Source organism: Balaenoptera borealis (genome assembly GCF_965194805.1).
Source record: "Balaenoptera borealis genome assembly, chromosome: 14".
Taxonomy (NCBI): Eukaryota; Metazoa; Chordata; class Mammalia; order Artiodactyla; family Balaenopteridae; genus Balaenoptera; species Balaenoptera borealis.
Genome location: NC_138875.1, coordinates 28,491,723 through 28,508,481, shown reverse-complemented (window position 1 = coordinate 28,508,481; position 16,759 = coordinate 28,491,723). Strand labels below are relative to the sequence as shown.

At 41.0% G+C, this 16,759-nt stretch overlaps 1 protein-coding gene across 5 annotated transcripts in view; it reads left to right on the top strand.

The window, feature by feature from the left end:
- Nucleotides 1–16,759, top strand: part of SETBP1 (SET binding protein 1) — a 383,472-nt gene that overhangs the window by 349,058 nt on the left and 17,655 nt on the right. For all 5 annotated transcript variants that reach the window (XM_082355670.1, XM_082355669.1, XM_082355668.1 and 2 more), the window contains one exon: nucleotides 6,088–6,258. In XM_082355670.1, coding sequence (XP_082211796.1) covers nucleotides 6,088–6,258 — 171 coding nt within the window. The remainder of the gene's footprint in view (nucleotides 1–6,087; nucleotides 6,259–16,759) is intronic.

Sequence of the window (16,759 nt, the reverse complement as noted above, 5' to 3'; positions counted from 1 at the left end):
TAAAACTTTTGATTTCTCCATCGAATCTGAGTAAGATCCTTGCCGGATAGAGTAATCTTGGTTGTAGGTTCTTCCCTTTCATCACTTTAAATATATCATGCCCCTCCCTTCTGGCTTGTAGAGTTTCTGCTGAGAAATCAGCTGTTCACCTTATGGGAGTTTCCTTGTATGTTATTTGTCATTTTTCCCTTGTTGCTTTTAATAATTTTTCTTTGTCTTTAATTTTTGTCAGTTTGATTACTATGTGTCTTGGCATGTTTCTCCTTGGGTTTATCCTGCCTGGGACTCTCTGTGCTTCCTGGACTTGGGTGGCTATTTCCTTTCCCATGTTAGGGAAGTTTTCAACTATAAACTCTTCAGATATTTTCTTGGGTCCTTTCTCTCTCTCTTCTCCTTCTGGGACCCCTATAATGCGAATGTTCGTGCATTTAATGTTGTCCCAGAGGTCTCTTAGGCTCTCTTCATTTCTTTTCATTCCTTTTTCTTTATTCTGTTCCACAGCTGTGAATTCCACCATTCTGTCTTCCAGCTCACTTGTCTGTTCTTCTGCCTCAGTTATTCTGCTATTGCTTCCCTCTAGTGTATTTTTCATTTCAGTTATTGTATTGTTCATCTCTGTTTGTTTGTTCTTTAATTCTTCTAGGTCTTTATTAAACATTTCTTGCATCTTCTCGATCTTTGCCTCCATTCTTTTTCCAAGGTCCTGGATCATCTTCACTATCATTATTCTCAATTCTTTTTCTGGAAGGTTGCCTATCTCCACTTCATTTAGTTGTTTTTCTGGGGTTTTATCTTGTTCCTTCATCTGATACATAGTCCTCTGCCTTTCATTTTATCTATCTTTCTGTGAATGTGGTTTTCATTCCACAGGCTGCAGGATTGTAGTTCTTCTTGCTTCTGCTGTCTGCCCTCTGACAAGTGTATCTATTTCTTGATTCACTTTATTCTGTAACGTATATCCCCTTATTACCATGGTTGAAGTTCATTTGCAAACAAGAAAAAGTAGCAATGGGAGAATTCGAGCAGGCAGCCAATATATGAGAAAAGGAATTATAATCAAGTTTTCAATATGAGTTTCCTCTTGTGAAAAATATATTATCTACTGGTTTGCCCAAAAGTCAATGTGTCATGGGACAGAAAAGAACATTGAACTGAGTCAAGAGGCATGGATTTCAGCACCGCTTTCTTCGCACTTGTGATATGTGAGCTTGGGCACATCACCTGGTCCTCTGTGCCCTGGTTTTCTTATTTGTGAATTTGGAGTGTCACCATCTGCCTCTTGTCATCCACAGGGATGATGCAAGGGGCAAATAGCATAATGCATGTCATTGCTCTTTGCAAGATTAAAAGCCACTGAGTGCTCAACAAAACATGCCTCTCAGTCCATGACAAGCACTGCATTCTACAGTGAAAGGGCCAGGAAAGTGACAGAAGGAACTAACCACCCCACTGGTGTCAGCCTCTCTCACTATGCCATCCTAAGTTTTGTCTCCAGGAAACATCTGCATTTGCAATCTTAGAATTAAAATTTTAATTAAACCTAAAATAATTGCTTAGTATTTTCCAGATATACTGCTTTCTGTAGTGGATATTACAAAATGAATTATGTATGATCCCTGGATGATGATTTTATCAGCCCCTTTATTTTAAAGAAACTATGAGATGAGGACTCAATCGGGATTTAGGATCTATTTCTTACCACTTCTTATCAGCTGTGTGATTTTAGATGAGTTGTCTGACGTCCTTGAACCTCCAGTTTCTCATCTAGAAAAAAGGAGTAAATAATAACTGTCCCACAAAGGTTTGTTTGTTTGTTTGTTTCCCCATAGAGAAAATGAGATAAGTAGATAACTAACTTTACAAACCTAGAGCAACATACAAATTACTCTATGGTGAGGCTGGTTTTTATTATCCAAGGTCACAGAGCTCATTAAAGATATCCTGGGAAAGTCAGCCACCACAGACCCTGCTTTTCCTCCATGACCCCTGTAACCTTGAGCAACCTGGGGAAGAGGTAATTGAACAGAAACTACTACTTCGGAAGAAACAGAATCAAAATATCGAAACTATTGACTCAATATTGACTCACCCTTAAGGCAGTAAACAGTGCTTTTTCTCTGACCTTTCCACATCCTGGGGCAGTCAATAACCTGGCCGCTAGATGCAGCGCCTGCCACTGATTCTGATTTGGGAGTACTTTAACCTTGAACTGAGCTCCAAGTAACCAAGGCAACAGGAAGTCAGCTTCTGCGTCAAAGGAGGTGGAATCCATAAATCAAGTCCCTAATGAAAACACGGTGTGCAGGTAGAGGTTCAAGAGGATAAGCGGTCTATGAGAAATTACCTTTGAAAATGAGTGACTGTCCCTCGATAGGCTACTGCACAGTTTCAAAGAGTTTTTTAAAAAAATATCAATAGAGGTCTACAGGTTATAGTAGAATGTTTTCATATAGGTTTAACTTTTTTTTATTTCCTTTTGGCTTCTCTGTCTTAATTATGAACAGATGTTGGATCCACAAAGTTATTAGCATTGTTATTTCCTCCTTTAAAAATGTACTGGCCTCCAGATATGCAAGCCTCAATACAATTTGTCCTGTGTTGGGGTTTGGTGATCCTCTGAACACATCTACCAAGTGTGCTCTCCATACAGTCTGCTGTCCGAATTTGACATAGTGATCCTTTCCCAGATCAAAGCCATCCTTGCTTTTCCTCATGCCCCCGTGTAAACAGCAGTGCCACATCTCAGTGGTCCAGTCAGTACATTGCTGAATCTGGGTTTCTTTATGATTGATCTCCAGCCTCAAAAATCTTCCTCCCATGGAGAGAGCAGCCAGGCCCATTCTGGGAAGGAACTTGCCAAATATCCCACCACTCTACCATCACTGAGCATTTGTGAGAACTTGGTTCTGAACTGTTTCATGTTCCTCTGGTCCTTTGGGTACCTCTCCATGGAGCATCAGCTGCCACCTGGAATGAAGAGAAACAAAGGCTTCCAGTGGCCAGCCTGCCCAATGCTCTCTCCCAAGAAGTCACCCATTCCAGTCTCCTGAGACCTCTGCTCTCAGACAGAGTTTATGCATTACAAGTACTGTTATATTAGCCTTTGTTTAACGTTTACCTAATATTCTTGCCCACATATACTACTTCTGGGATTGTTTCCCTAATCCTTTCAAAACTGAAAAATGCCTGAGCAAACATCAGGATTTTTTTTTTTTTTCAATTTGTTTTCAAATTCATTGGACGGCAACTGGCAAACAGTACTATAATCTAGAAAATCCTATATTATCTAGGGTTTTCAAGATAGCTAAAGAGTGACAATCTGAATTATAGAGTGTTTTAAATGTCATCTTATTACTTTTAACTTATTCTGTACCATAAACACTTGAGTAGCAAAGTACACCCGATAGAGGTGTGATCAGATCTGCTTTAAGGGAATGATGTGGATTGTGAACATTTGCATGAAAAGGAGTACAACTAAAATGGCTTGAAATCACTGTGTTCCTGAGTGAGAGCTAAATATCTGCCTGCTAATCCTGTTTATGGTTCATTCCCTGCACATATAATAATATGAGCAAAGAACTCCCTGTCCCACCTGTGTCCACAGGTACAAAGAGGACAGACAGATCAGGGAGTTTTTCCAAAGGAGCTGTTATCCAATAGAACTCTGGCAGCTTAGAGTTCTGGAGGTGTGCTGTGCAAAGGACGCCTGCATCCATTTGACAGGAACAGGGCCAGGGTGGCGTGGAGTACCACGGTGGGGAATTCTTATCAGACTCAGGCCTGCTATCCCATTGCAGATTTGTTAGCAGCCCACTATTCTAGCACATCAGTCAGTCTACCCAGATGACCATACTCTGATAGACTTCTAGATTCTTTCCAAACTATGCTTATTTTGTTAATGGAAAAAGAGTTTAATATATGTTTGTGGTTTAAAAAATATTAACAATAAAGAAGGCTAAGGAGCAAAAGTAAAAACTCCCTCACTAATCTCCCCTGTGCTCTCCTTCCTCAGAATAACCATGGTTAACTATTTGGATGTATCTCCTTGCAGAAGATTCTGTTTGCATTTTACATATACTGCATGTGTATACCTTGTGTATTCCTGGCACACCTGCATATTTTACAAGCGGGCATCATCCGGGGATCATGTACGTGTTTGCTGCACCCCCTGATTTCTTGATGGTTGTGCCTTGCAGTCTCTCTGTCGTAGAATTTGATGTTTATCCACTCCCATAGTCAAACGCTATGAAATACGAAATCAAAAAAGAAAAATTTATTTTTATTTACAGCACCTCAAGTGGAGGTTTCAGAGATCGGGATGGAGAGTAGGAGGAAGGTAGTAGACGGTAAATGAAAGTTGTTGCATTTCTTCCTTAGGTGGTTACAGGTGCCTTTTCCAGGTGTGATATAGGCCCTCTGTGTCCTCAGTGTGAAGCATGCTGTTGGTAGACCAGGTCATGGGCAGAAGTTGGAAGATGGTAAGGTAGACCAAGATGATCCCTGAGTTTAGCATCTGGCTGCTTGAAAACTTTGAGCTCTGACATTAAGAGCTGTATGAGTTTAGTAAGTTTAGTAAGTTATCTCTTAACATTTCAGAAATATGTCGTCCTCATCTATAAAAGTAAGAAAAGAGTAACCTCCACACTACATGCTTCACAGGGCTGCCATTAGGCCAAAGTGAGCAGATCTCAGTGGAGGTGAGCTGTGTCACTCAAGTTGGTTGAGATGGGAAAAAAGGGCAGGAACTACCGTGATATGGCCTGTTTCATGTTGTTGCTATCAGTGGCATGTAGCCTACAAATAAAGAAATTCTGAGTAGATGACCATTTGACATGGATTCAGACACCTCCAGCTTCTGAACTTATGTTTGGATGAGTTGGAGAGTGACTTGTTTTGCAGCTAGGGATGTACAAGGTGTCCAGAAATCCTTGGTCATGTCAGGGAAGAGAACTGAGCCTTTGTTGGCTGGTTTCTGTTTGGCCTGAGGAGCAGGTTATAATAGTGATAGCAGTATAATAGGAATAATCATAACAGGAAACAATTATATAGCATGAACTATGTGCCAGACACTGTTCTAGGCCCTTTATTTTGATTGATCATGGATGCCCCCAACCACCCCTGTGAGGTAATGCAGTTCCATCCCATCTGCACAGTTAAGGAAGCTTGAAGCTTGGAGAGGTTAAGTAACTTGCTCATGATCACACAGCTGAAAAGTAAGAGGGCCGGGATTTGAGCCCAGCAAACAAGGCTCCAGAACAGTTCTTATAATGTGTTATGTAGTAAATTTCCAGGCCCTTTCAGAGGCACCTCATAAGAGTCTACCCAGGCTTTTCAGCATCAAAAAGTTGTGACTATTATGACCAGACACTCAAAGGCCCCCAAGTTCAGCTCTTACTTGGCCCAGTCACTGTTGTGACACACCAGTCCCCACAGGGCATCTCCTGCCTCCAGAAGGCTGGCCTCTTGTCTGAATCATCTTCATTCCTCACCCATGACTTAGCAGACACTCTTCTCACACTGGGAATGCCTTTCCTTAGACCTTGCTGCTCTAGCATGAGCTCTGGGAAGCCTTTCCTTACTTCTTCCCACACAAATCCCTGCCTCCTGAGAACTCCCCAGGCACTTGGAATGAATAACACACAGGCCTGCCCATACTTGTTGCCCAGTTTTTCCTTTTCATTTAGTCTTGTCTTCCTAGCTGGATGAGATGAGAAGCCTCACTAGGGTGGGGTCAACTTCTCCCCTCCATGCTCTGCACACCAAAACCTCTGTAAAGACAGGCTTCTTGATCCATGGAAGGTAAAGCGTGCATGATGGCTTACACTGCTTCATTAGGCCTGTGCCCCGACCCCCATTTTCAGGCAGGCCACCTGGAATGTTGTCACCACTAACCTCAGCCACAAAACCAAAACCAGTCATGCTGCTAATTTGTTTTGTTTTGTTTCCTTTAAACATTCTAAAATGTCATTCTTGCACCAGAAGGAGGTCAGATCATTTGATGATTTCTTCAGGTCACTTTCAGATTTTATGTTGTCTGTCTTCCTATTTCTTTAAAGTAACTGCAGGCTTTGGGGTTATTTTCTTTAGGGATACCAAGTCCCCACTTAAAAGTGGACCAAACAGCAGCACATAGTAAGAATGAGGGCTCAGCGTCCACCATGATGACCAGGAAGAAGCCAGCTTCAGTGGACAGTGTTGCAATCCCACCAGCCCCAGTGTTATCTCTCCTTGCTGCATCTGCAGCAACATCAGATGCAGGTGAGCACTTCAGATGCTTTGGGTTCACCCCAGGGAAGGTGGGCATGGAGAAGGCCCTCTGGGAATGTGCTGCTGCTAAGTACAGGTAAGAGTTCTCTCTTCAGCCAACCTCCTGCGGACACTGAGCATGTGAGCTGTTTCAGCATTGGAGTTTTCAAGTGGGAGAAGGTCTAAGAAAGGAAGGAGATCATCTCAGAACCTGGAGGCAAAGGTCAGTGAGTAGTAGTAACAGTATTAATCACTCTTTATCAAGCCTTAGTAACTACTAGTCTCTGCATATAGGACCTTATATATCTCATGTAACTCATAAAATAACTCTGTGAAATAAATACATGTGTCTTCATTCCAGAAGAGGAAGCTAATGGGAAGGAAACTTGCCCCAGGAACCTGTGGACACTCAGAATTCCAACTCAGATCCAAGACCCATGCTCTCAACCACTGCATTTCATTACCTCCTGTGCTCACCATGGTTGGGAGATGGTAATCAGAGTTTCCCTGAGGACTTGATTCATTCTAGCTCATGATGTCATGAGTTCCTCAATAGTCACCAGACTCCTCACTGGCAGTTTATAAAGTACAAGCGCCTTACTCAGACATCCCATATGCTCTGCCTTCCGCTACTCCCCACATCACCTCCCAGCAGTCCTGTGCACCAACCCCAGTTTGCCACGCTCATCCCTACTGCCAGGAAGGAAGGCCTTGGACTTGGCTTAACACCTTTCTTTAGGACAGCCTTACTCGGTTCTATTCACATCTCACAGATCTTCAAGGCCCAGGGAGTCACACCTCCTCTGAATGCCTGTAGCATCCAGTGTCTCTGCCATGCATTTACCACCCACTTGTAGACTACACGAGAAATGCTTCTATTTAACTTCTTCTCTCTCATGACAGAATTGTGTGTACTTCAGAGATAGAATCCATGATTTAGATTCTTGCTATCTTCATGGCACACAGAGTGATGGCACATTCCATAAAATGTGTTGAATTGATGCACTGGTAAATGTTAAGCATATTGCAGTATTTACAAATGCCTATTATGATTAGAAGCCCAAGAAGACACTCATTATTGATATTCGCCTAAACTCATCTTCTAATTCAGCAGTTTGCTTTAAGCAGAGAACTCAGCTACATACCTACCTCCTTCATGGAGACCATTGGTAATTAGAAAATGAGCCCAACTGAAATAACAGAAAGAAATATTTGGAATGACACTTCCCAAATTGAGTTTCACAAAATATTGGTAGGTGTTTTGTGATAAATGTTTTCATAGTTAGGTGAGTGTGAGGAATGCTACACTGCATCTGCTTCCTTTCTGCAGGGTTTTTCTGGGCTTTTAATTGACCAATGTGCATTGTGAGGTTCCAGGAGGGTGAGACACAGAATTTCATGGCCTTACCTGACCACGAAACTCATTTTTCTGGGAATAGCTCTTAACATCTCTTGGAAATGGTATTCTTCCCAGGCACTTGGGAAATCTTGCTCTGAAGAAACGGGATCATCTCTCAAATATGACCAAGAATATTAACATCTTTCACATGTTAGGTGTGAAATGAAAAGTTTTTTTATGGAAATGCCAGGTAAACGATGCCAGCAATGAGAACAAGGAGAGGTCCTAGGAGGAGAGTCACAGAGGAAAGGGGAAGAAGCTTCCCCTGAGACTTGCAGCGCCTTTATGGGAGGGCACCTGTGGAGGGAGTCCGATAAGTGGGCACTGCTGCCATGCCTGGAACTCTGGGAATTCATCACTTGTCTGGAGCAAAAGATTTGGGCCAAGGTCTGCACACCCACCCAGATAATTGCTTGCTCAACCCTGTCGGTTAAGCTCTGGAGGCCTCCCTTGGCCTCCCTGTATGGATTTAAAAATTAGCCTGCATGTTTCCGCCTTTGCTTGCCAAGCACAGATATTTCCCAGAGGCAAAAGGCAGGTGATCCCCTATTTTCCTTCCCTGAACTTTTTCCATGCTGTGTGAGAGAACACATTCTTGGGATCCCAAGCTTCTACGGGCTTGCCTCCTCTATTTGCGTTCAATAATTTACAAATATGCCAAATGGGCGTAGAAACAGGTGGGTATTAAACTTTTAAACCTGCCTCTCTGGTAATCAGAGCTGAGCCAAAGCTCTCCTGTTTCAGGATGTAGGAATGGGCTGTTTATTTTTGGCAATGCTCAAATGAGACCCTCATGAGAGTTTCACAGATTTGGTCCATTTCCGGGTCTTAGGCTGCTGAGCAGAACTTTTGTGGGAAAACAGGCTAAAGATCTACTCCAGGTGCTGAAGACCAGACCTTCCTGAGATTCCACTCCCCACAGACAAACGTCTTCCCACAAACCTAAGAGAGTTAGGGTCGCACAGCCTGGGCTCATGCCCAATACCCCGTTTCACACGTGAAGAAATTGATGCTTCTGAGATTCAGAGATTTGCCTGAGGTCATGCAGTTGGATTGGAACCCAAATTTCTTGATTTACTGCCTGATTTCCAGTGGAATCTCATTTCTATCATAGGCCCAACAGTAGCAAAGGCAGATTTCTTTCTCCCTAATTACGGACTCCTACTTCTTTTAGAGAACAGTGAGTGAAACTCATAATGTGATGCTTTAAGCAGAGTCAGGCATACAGAAAGTAGTTAATAAATAGGTTCTGGGTTTGATTTCATTCAATTGGGTGCTTGTACGTTAATCATACATGTTTCTGATGAGACAACTCACTTAATTGTTGTTTTCTTTAGAGTCCCATCTTTCACTATAAGTAAGGTAATTTAGAATTACTTCTGGCCATATAAAGAAATCAACATTTTTCAATAGGTCGTCATTTCTACAGAGTGGTTTTGAAGACCCAGACAAGTGCAGAGAAAATAAAGGAAAGAAGAGTAAAATTAAGTGGCTTATAAAGCAAAATTAATTTAAGAAATCATTTATTGAGTTTTTTTTTTTTTTTTTTTGGCCACGCCTCACAACATACGGGATCTTAGTTCCCCGACCAGGGATCTAACCTGTGCCCTCGACAGTGGAAGTGCAGAGTCCTAACCACTGGACTGCCAGGGAATTCCCTATTGAGTTTTTTAAATACTAAAATAATTCAATTAATTTGAAATTACTTTTATTTTAAAATAATGTAAACTAAGTTATCTAGTACAGTTCCTGACACATAGTAGATGCTCAATAAATAATCACTAAGTGAAATGAATGATTACGAGGCAGTAGCTGTGTGTTTATTCCGTACCAAACAAGATGGGAGACGTCTGAGAAAAACATGCTTGATATTGGAACTGCTTAACAAGCAAATGGAAAAATCTTTGACAGACATGTGGTAAGCTGTTGGTAAATACTTGCCAAATAATTGATCAGTCTATATCCTAATGGTATTTTTTCAAACAGGTAATCTTTGGTAAAAGAAAAAAAAAAGGAAGGTTTCCCACCTTATTTTATAAACATTATAATGTGGAAGAAATGAATGTGGGTCAAAGGCTTAAAAATATGTCTTTTTCTAGCTCGTGCGTGTGTGTGTATGTATATTTTTGTTTATTTAAGGCAATTTTTTAGCTTCTCCAAGTCTGAGAGTCATGCTGATTATGAAGTTATTGATTTGGAGGAAGACACAGAAGAGGAGCTGCAGGAGGGGGTGGCCAGACTGAGAACATGTCAGTCTGTGAGCTACTGGGAGGGAGGGAAGGCAGTGGCTGCCACTGGTGCTCAAGCAGTTCAGCCTTCGTGATCAAACTGCTCAATAGCCATTGATCAGCTGCAGTCCCCTGGCACAACAAAGGAGGTCTGGTTCAAGGGAGCACTGCATCATTATTGTGAGTAATTAGGGCTAACGCAGTGAAAGCTTCAATAAAGTTTGTTCAAAATGATGCATAATTTGAAATAACTTCCATTGCACTGTCCCAATAATGACTGAATAACCACATCAGATAATCTGTACCTGAATAAGTCAGCCTTATTTTTCTGATCTTCTACACATTGAAGTAACTTCTCAGGGAGGTTATGCGATATGTAGAGAGTGCATGATTTTACTACTGAAACATGCCCCCCACACACACACTTTGTATTGATATTTAAGATGAGACTATATTATTAAGTAAATTACAAATTTTGTAGGAACTTCATAAAACACCAAGAAAAAAAAAATTTCTTTGGTTCTGCACCTGAAAAGTCTAGAGTAGTAGTAATGGAAAAGCAAGCAAACAGGAAAGCATTTCTTTCTTATTTTCTCTCTCTCTCTCTCTCTCTCTCTCTCACACACACACACACACACACACACACACACACACTGATAGTCTCTCATCTTAAATCCAAGTAGGAAAAAAGATATGTCTAAGGGTTGCTATCACCAAATCTCACCTGCTCAAGGTGTAGCCCTGTTAGAGATGACAAGGGCAGCGGAGGGAGCACAGCTCTTACTTTATAGTTTGTATCTGTTTCGTATCAAGGCTAATATATTATTCTCTCAAACTGTGTCATCTGCCCTGTTTAAAACTATCAGAGTAAGTGAAAATATTTAAATTTCACAAGTCAGACATTTTGCTTCTAAAAGCAAAGACATATTAGGTAAACCATTTCGTTATTAAACCAAACTATCAGCCCAATCAGAACTGGCTGATACTTGTAATCAAGATGCCAAACTTTAAGCTTAAAAAATTACCTTTACAAATTAAAGAGTGAATTCTTAATTCTAATGGAATCAGAATGAAATCCACGATTCTAGTAGCTGGAGCAAAAATGATCATGAAAATTGCTTCTAACTCCCAAATTCTAGGATGCCTGACTTTTCTGTTAACCAGCTGCCATTTATGGAGAGGGACCCAAAAAGATGAAATGATATCCAGGTACAAATGCAAAAAGCAGTGAACAGGAATTTCAGAATGGTAAAGTAATTTATTTATTTATTTTTTGTCCTGTGTGGTATCATGATCTGAAGTTCCTAACCAAAATAATGGGTAGATTCAGCCAAAAGTCTTGTCTTTCCAAAAGAACCAAAATAGAGGAAATGAATGTGCAAGTTAATAGGATTTGAAACATCCAAGAGCCATAAGTTTACAAACCAAAGAAGTCATCAAGTTGTAAAATAAATTTCTCTAAGTCCAGATTTATCACTTAAAATATACAATAGAAAAAGTTCAAAAAGATCTAGAGAAAATGAAGCTTTATTTTAAACACAAATCATTCAAATTGTCTGAAAAATGCTACCTACCGGGCCACCTTGAAGCAGCACAGAATCACTCTGTTTGCCTATCGAGCTCTACTGAACATGAGGTTCTTGATGAGCCCTCTCGCTTTAGCTCTGGGCCATGAAGAGACCCAGCAGGGTTGCAAACTTCCGTGCTTCCCTGAAGACCCCATCACACCAAAGGCCTTCTGAAAAACTTCCAATTTTTTTGCCCGAAAAGGAGAAAATAAGCTCTTTTCTGATTTAAACTGGACATCCTGGAAAAGCTGAGCTGTTCCGTGGCTAAGGCTGCAAACATCCCCAAGAAGCACCAAATTCTCCAGAATCTGGGCCCATCTCCTTGGAAATGTCAGCCAGCACCAAACTCCTTTGGAATCCCCATTGTCAGAGTGTAATTTGCAAAAAACTAAAAACTCATGTCAAGGATTCATTCAACTCTTTAATGAGGAAACCAACATGGTGATATAGCTGGTCCAAAAAGAATTAGAACTAGAAGAAAAGGGCATTACAGGAATGTAGGCGTTAGAGAAAGAATGCCAAGCAAGATTGTTCAGTTAATGTCCTAATGGACAATAAAACTATAACCTCTGGGCTTATCTTTTCTACTGGAAAGAAATCATTTGCATATTTTCTGGGCAAAAACCTACAAGTTAATATATTACCTGGCAGAATCTGGGGCTTAATTAGTAGTGGATAGTGAATCCCCTGTAAGATGACACTAAGACTCCACAAGGACATGCACCCTTCCATTTGTCTTGTTTCTAAGTTTTGGCTCATTTTTCTTGACACCACTTGTGGGCTGTGTGGTGCTCTAGTTGAACACATGTGTTCTTGCTTCCAGTCACCTGCATTGGAAGTTCAATACTGCACTAAAGCAGCTGGGTGTTCAGTCCTTAGTGTTCACACCTGTGAAATGGAGAAAAGCATGCCACCCAGTGTAGAGGATTGTGGTGAGGAATAAATGAGGTAATCCTTGTGAAAAATCTTAGCAGAGTGACTGACACATAGGAAGAGTTCAGCAAATTTGTGCTATTGTTGCTGCTACTATTGTTGTTGTTATTGTTATTGCTATTACCTATTTTCCACCCTGGAATGTTCCTGTCTCCTTCACCCACTCCTCAAGCTATTTGGATATCTAATTCATGATTACTCTTCATGACTCAGCTTAGGTGCCTTCAACTCTAGGAAGGCTTCCCTTACACCCACTTTGAGAATCACCCCACGGCCAAGTTAGACACCACATCCTCTGTGCTCCTCTCCCTACAAGCTGGTTGATCACTGGTCCCTACATTTAATGTAGTGTCCGTGTCTCATGCTGCACTGTCCACTCCCCTATTGTCAGGTCTTATTTGTCTTTGAAACCCCAGTACCTAGCACTGAGGTGGGCAAACAACAGCTAATCATTAAGTATTAATCAAAATGCACTGAACAACAACTGTTTCCTGCACAAAACCATCTGGTGCATTAAAACATATACTCTAGCATGATATTTATTAGAGCTGAGAGGCAATGATTTGCCTTTATTTTCCATGGCAGCCCCAGAAACAGCAAACCATCCTGAGACTGTTCAGCAGAGGGAGCAACCTGAAAGGGACCCCTGGGGCCTCCAGAATCTTCTGTTCAGTAATGGCAGACTAGCTCCTGGCTAATCCACCAGGATATCCTCCAGGGAAGATTATTTTCAAGTTAAGGAGTCAGCCTATGTGGCATGGTATGTGTAGTGCATAGGTATGTGTTTATTCAGAGAAGGAGGAACTTGTACACATAAATGTCTCCCTTCACTCAGAAGTTCTATGGGATTTTCAGGATGAGCTTCTCAATGGAAAGCTGGAGATTATACTGGCCTAGGTGTAATTTAATTATTTTATATAGGCTAGTCTTGCATTCTGTTCAGAGTATTGATTTCCTGAGGGCAGCAACCATTTCCTATTTAAGATTTGTCCCATTCAATGAGTATTGAGTATCCCATGAATTCTCAGAACCTTGGGTTCAATGGGATGAAAACAAGAGAAACAAAATCCAGGAACACTGTTATTAAGCAACATATAATCATATTTGGGTGTCAAGAACCTCGTGCAGTGCTCGGTGCATAGTAGATACTCAGCAAACATGCCTGGACTGGACTTAACTAATTTTTCTCTCTCTAGAGCTGAGATTTTAGGAAAGACAGAAGGTTTAATGACAGGTTAGAAAGTGCCATGTCTGTGAGAAGTTTAACTCAATTTATCTTCTCTGCATGCTTTGTACAGATTATACTCCCAACCACCTCTTGCCACAGTCAGACCTTCTTAAAAATAGAGTAATGATAATAATATATTTTATCTTCTTCCCAGTGATAGTATCATTCACACCTCCATTGAAACCCAGTGGGAGGTTTGGCTGTGAGGCATCACACTCAGGGGGAGTCAGGTACGATTATTGTAATGAGTCTCCATGCTCAGAAATGCAGGAAATAAAACCTCCCAAACATGAAGCAATCTCTGTTAAGATACTCATTTTATATCAAATATTCAAACTCCTCTTTATAAATAGGAGAGAATGAAAGGACACTCTTCCAGGGCAGATTTTATGTGGACGAAAACACAAGGGCACAATATTTTATGATCAGTTTTGAGATGAAAGTGGCATGCCTGCTTAATTCATTGGCTTTTTCCATTTCCAGAAGTCTAATTAGATTGTTGGTTTAATGGTGGTGAGATAATTTAGTGGCAACTGAAAGCAACTGTGTTAATGAGAAGAGGGGACAGTGCTTTGGGTTTCCTGCAATTAATGGAGAGTTTTTGAAAAACTTCTTGGTTCCAGTGAAGTTGGCATACTGAGCCCAGCTGTGGAGAAGGGGGACAAGGTCTTTCCTGCTTATTGCTGTGGAAATGCCCTCAGGCAACGTGGAAGAACTGTGTAATGACTGTCATTAAGAATGATCTTTAGTGGTCCAGGCAGACTGTAAGTCAGTCTAAGAGACTGGAGAGAGAATTTAGAGAGAATAGACAGGTGTGACAAAGAGAAAGAGACACACAGAAAGACACAGAGAGAGGTATAACTCACCCGCAGCCCTCTCCACTCTACCTTTGAGGGTCACTGGAATAATCCCAGAGCACCTCCCAGGGGGCCTCCTTCTCCTGCTGCTTAAACTAGAATTGACTAGACAAGGCTGGATTAGAATAGACTAGAACGGATCTCTGCAAACCCCTTCATGTTGCAGCTGAGGAAACTGAGCTCAGAGAAGTGAACTGAATTACAAATATTACCTGCTAGGAATTAGGAAACCTGGACTCTTTCTGGCTACCACACAGATGTAAAGTGAAAACTGCATTTGGAATTCAAGGACCAGTGTTACTGCATAGCCTGCAGTACTTAATTCATTTCCTTAGGTGAGTCACAGTCTAAATTAGACTTCTGAGTCTCGGTTTCCTTACCAGTGAAATGGGAAAAATAATTTCTGCTTTTTAGGCAGTGGTGAGAAAGAAATGAAACAGCACCAATTCCATGTTCAAAGCAATATATCACTATTTTATGACCCCTTTCATGTTAAAAATGAAGTCATGCCATGCCAGGATTTAATCATGTTAAGTCATAATTTAGTCATGTTATGACTCAGGTCATAATACCCATTAACTATCTTTAGAAGTTTTATCCTCACTACCTCCCCCAGATACCCTATCTCAGGGCACAGTCAAACCCCCCTTTACCTGTTAGGGCTTCATATTGAGCTCATCTTACTGGAACGTCTATAAGGCTTCGTTACAAATTGTCAGATATTTTTCAAGTACCTGCCACAATGATACATACACGTAAAGATTAGCGCTTTCCCTAGGAGAACTTTCACACTATTTGGGAAGGCCTGACTCTAAAACATGAGGTGGCCAAGTAATATTTTTAACTTATTAGATTGAATAACAATCTCAGATACTAACAGAGCTATCATTTAGCAACCAAGAAGTCATTAGTTTCCAAGGGAGTTCAGAGGACACTGAGATGATCTGTGCATGGGTATGTGTTTATTCAGAGAAGGAGGAACTTGTACACATAAATGTCTCCCTTCACTCAGAAGTTCTATGGGATTTTCAGGATGAGCTTCTCAATGGAAAGCTGGAGATTATACTGGCCTAGGTGTAATTTAATTACACTAGGACACTGAGATGTGGGAGTTGGAGGACACTGAGATGATCTGGGAAGAGAAGAGTTGAGATGGCCTTCTAAGGATGGACCAAATTAAAAGCACAGAGATCTCTAAGACAGGAGTATATGTGGAAATAATGACAGATGAGGCTGGAAGAGAGGTTTGGAGTCAGAACCTAGAGTCCCTGAAATTCTAGAATGAGTCATGGTGACCCTTCTGAAGGACAGTGATAGCAAAATAAAGCCATGGACCAATAGCTGTCTGCAGTTGTATTTTGATTGGCCTACACAGGTTTATACATTTTTTTTAATTAATTAATCTGCAGATTGTAAACATCAGAAGATTTACATAATAATCAAGAGTTCTGGTTTTTTGAAACTCATATTATCTGATAACTTTGGGCTTAGATTCCTACCTGGCAACAATGATTGATACAGAATAACATTTGCCCCCTTAGATGGGCCATATTCTCTTTAGTCTCCCATGCCCTCCCCTATTCCCCCCACCTTTCTTCCTAATCCTGGCCAACCTTACTCATTATACTGGCTGTCTGGCTCCCTATAGGGAACCCTTAAAGGCATTTGACCTGGAGAAAGCAGCAGGATCAAATCAATATGCAAGAAGGCCTAGTCTAGCAGTAGGGCAGGTGATCTGTAGTAATACCTTGTGTTATTTAACTATGAAATTTGGCGATTAGAAAAGGCCTTTGAAATTGTAAAACTGAGAGAAATTTGGTGTTAGAAAAGGCCTTTGAAATTGTAAAACTGAGAGAAATTTGGTGTTCTGATGCAGTCATTAGTAGAAAATTAACAGGGAAACCCAGGTTTTCTCACTTCTTGTCCAGCTCCTTGTCTTCTTTGCCTTCTTAAGGAAATATGGTATGAACTCACTTTGAAATAGGGCAACCCTTGCTTGAATCTTTGAGTCCATGACTTCTAAGATGTGTCCTTTGGGGCAATTATTTAACCTCTGAGGTCTCAGTTTTCATCTCTGTACAACAGAGATAGTAATGTCTTCACGTGGTTGTGATCACAATTAAATGAGGAAATATGTGAAGTACTGCAGACTGCACCATAGATTCTCCAAAAGTGATAGGTTCTCCCCCTTTCCCATAGTTTCATATGAGAGCAGAGATGATGTTGTCCACTTACCTTGTATGGTCTATGGTACAACACAAAGAGTACATGCTACAAAAACAATCATTGAGTAAATGAAT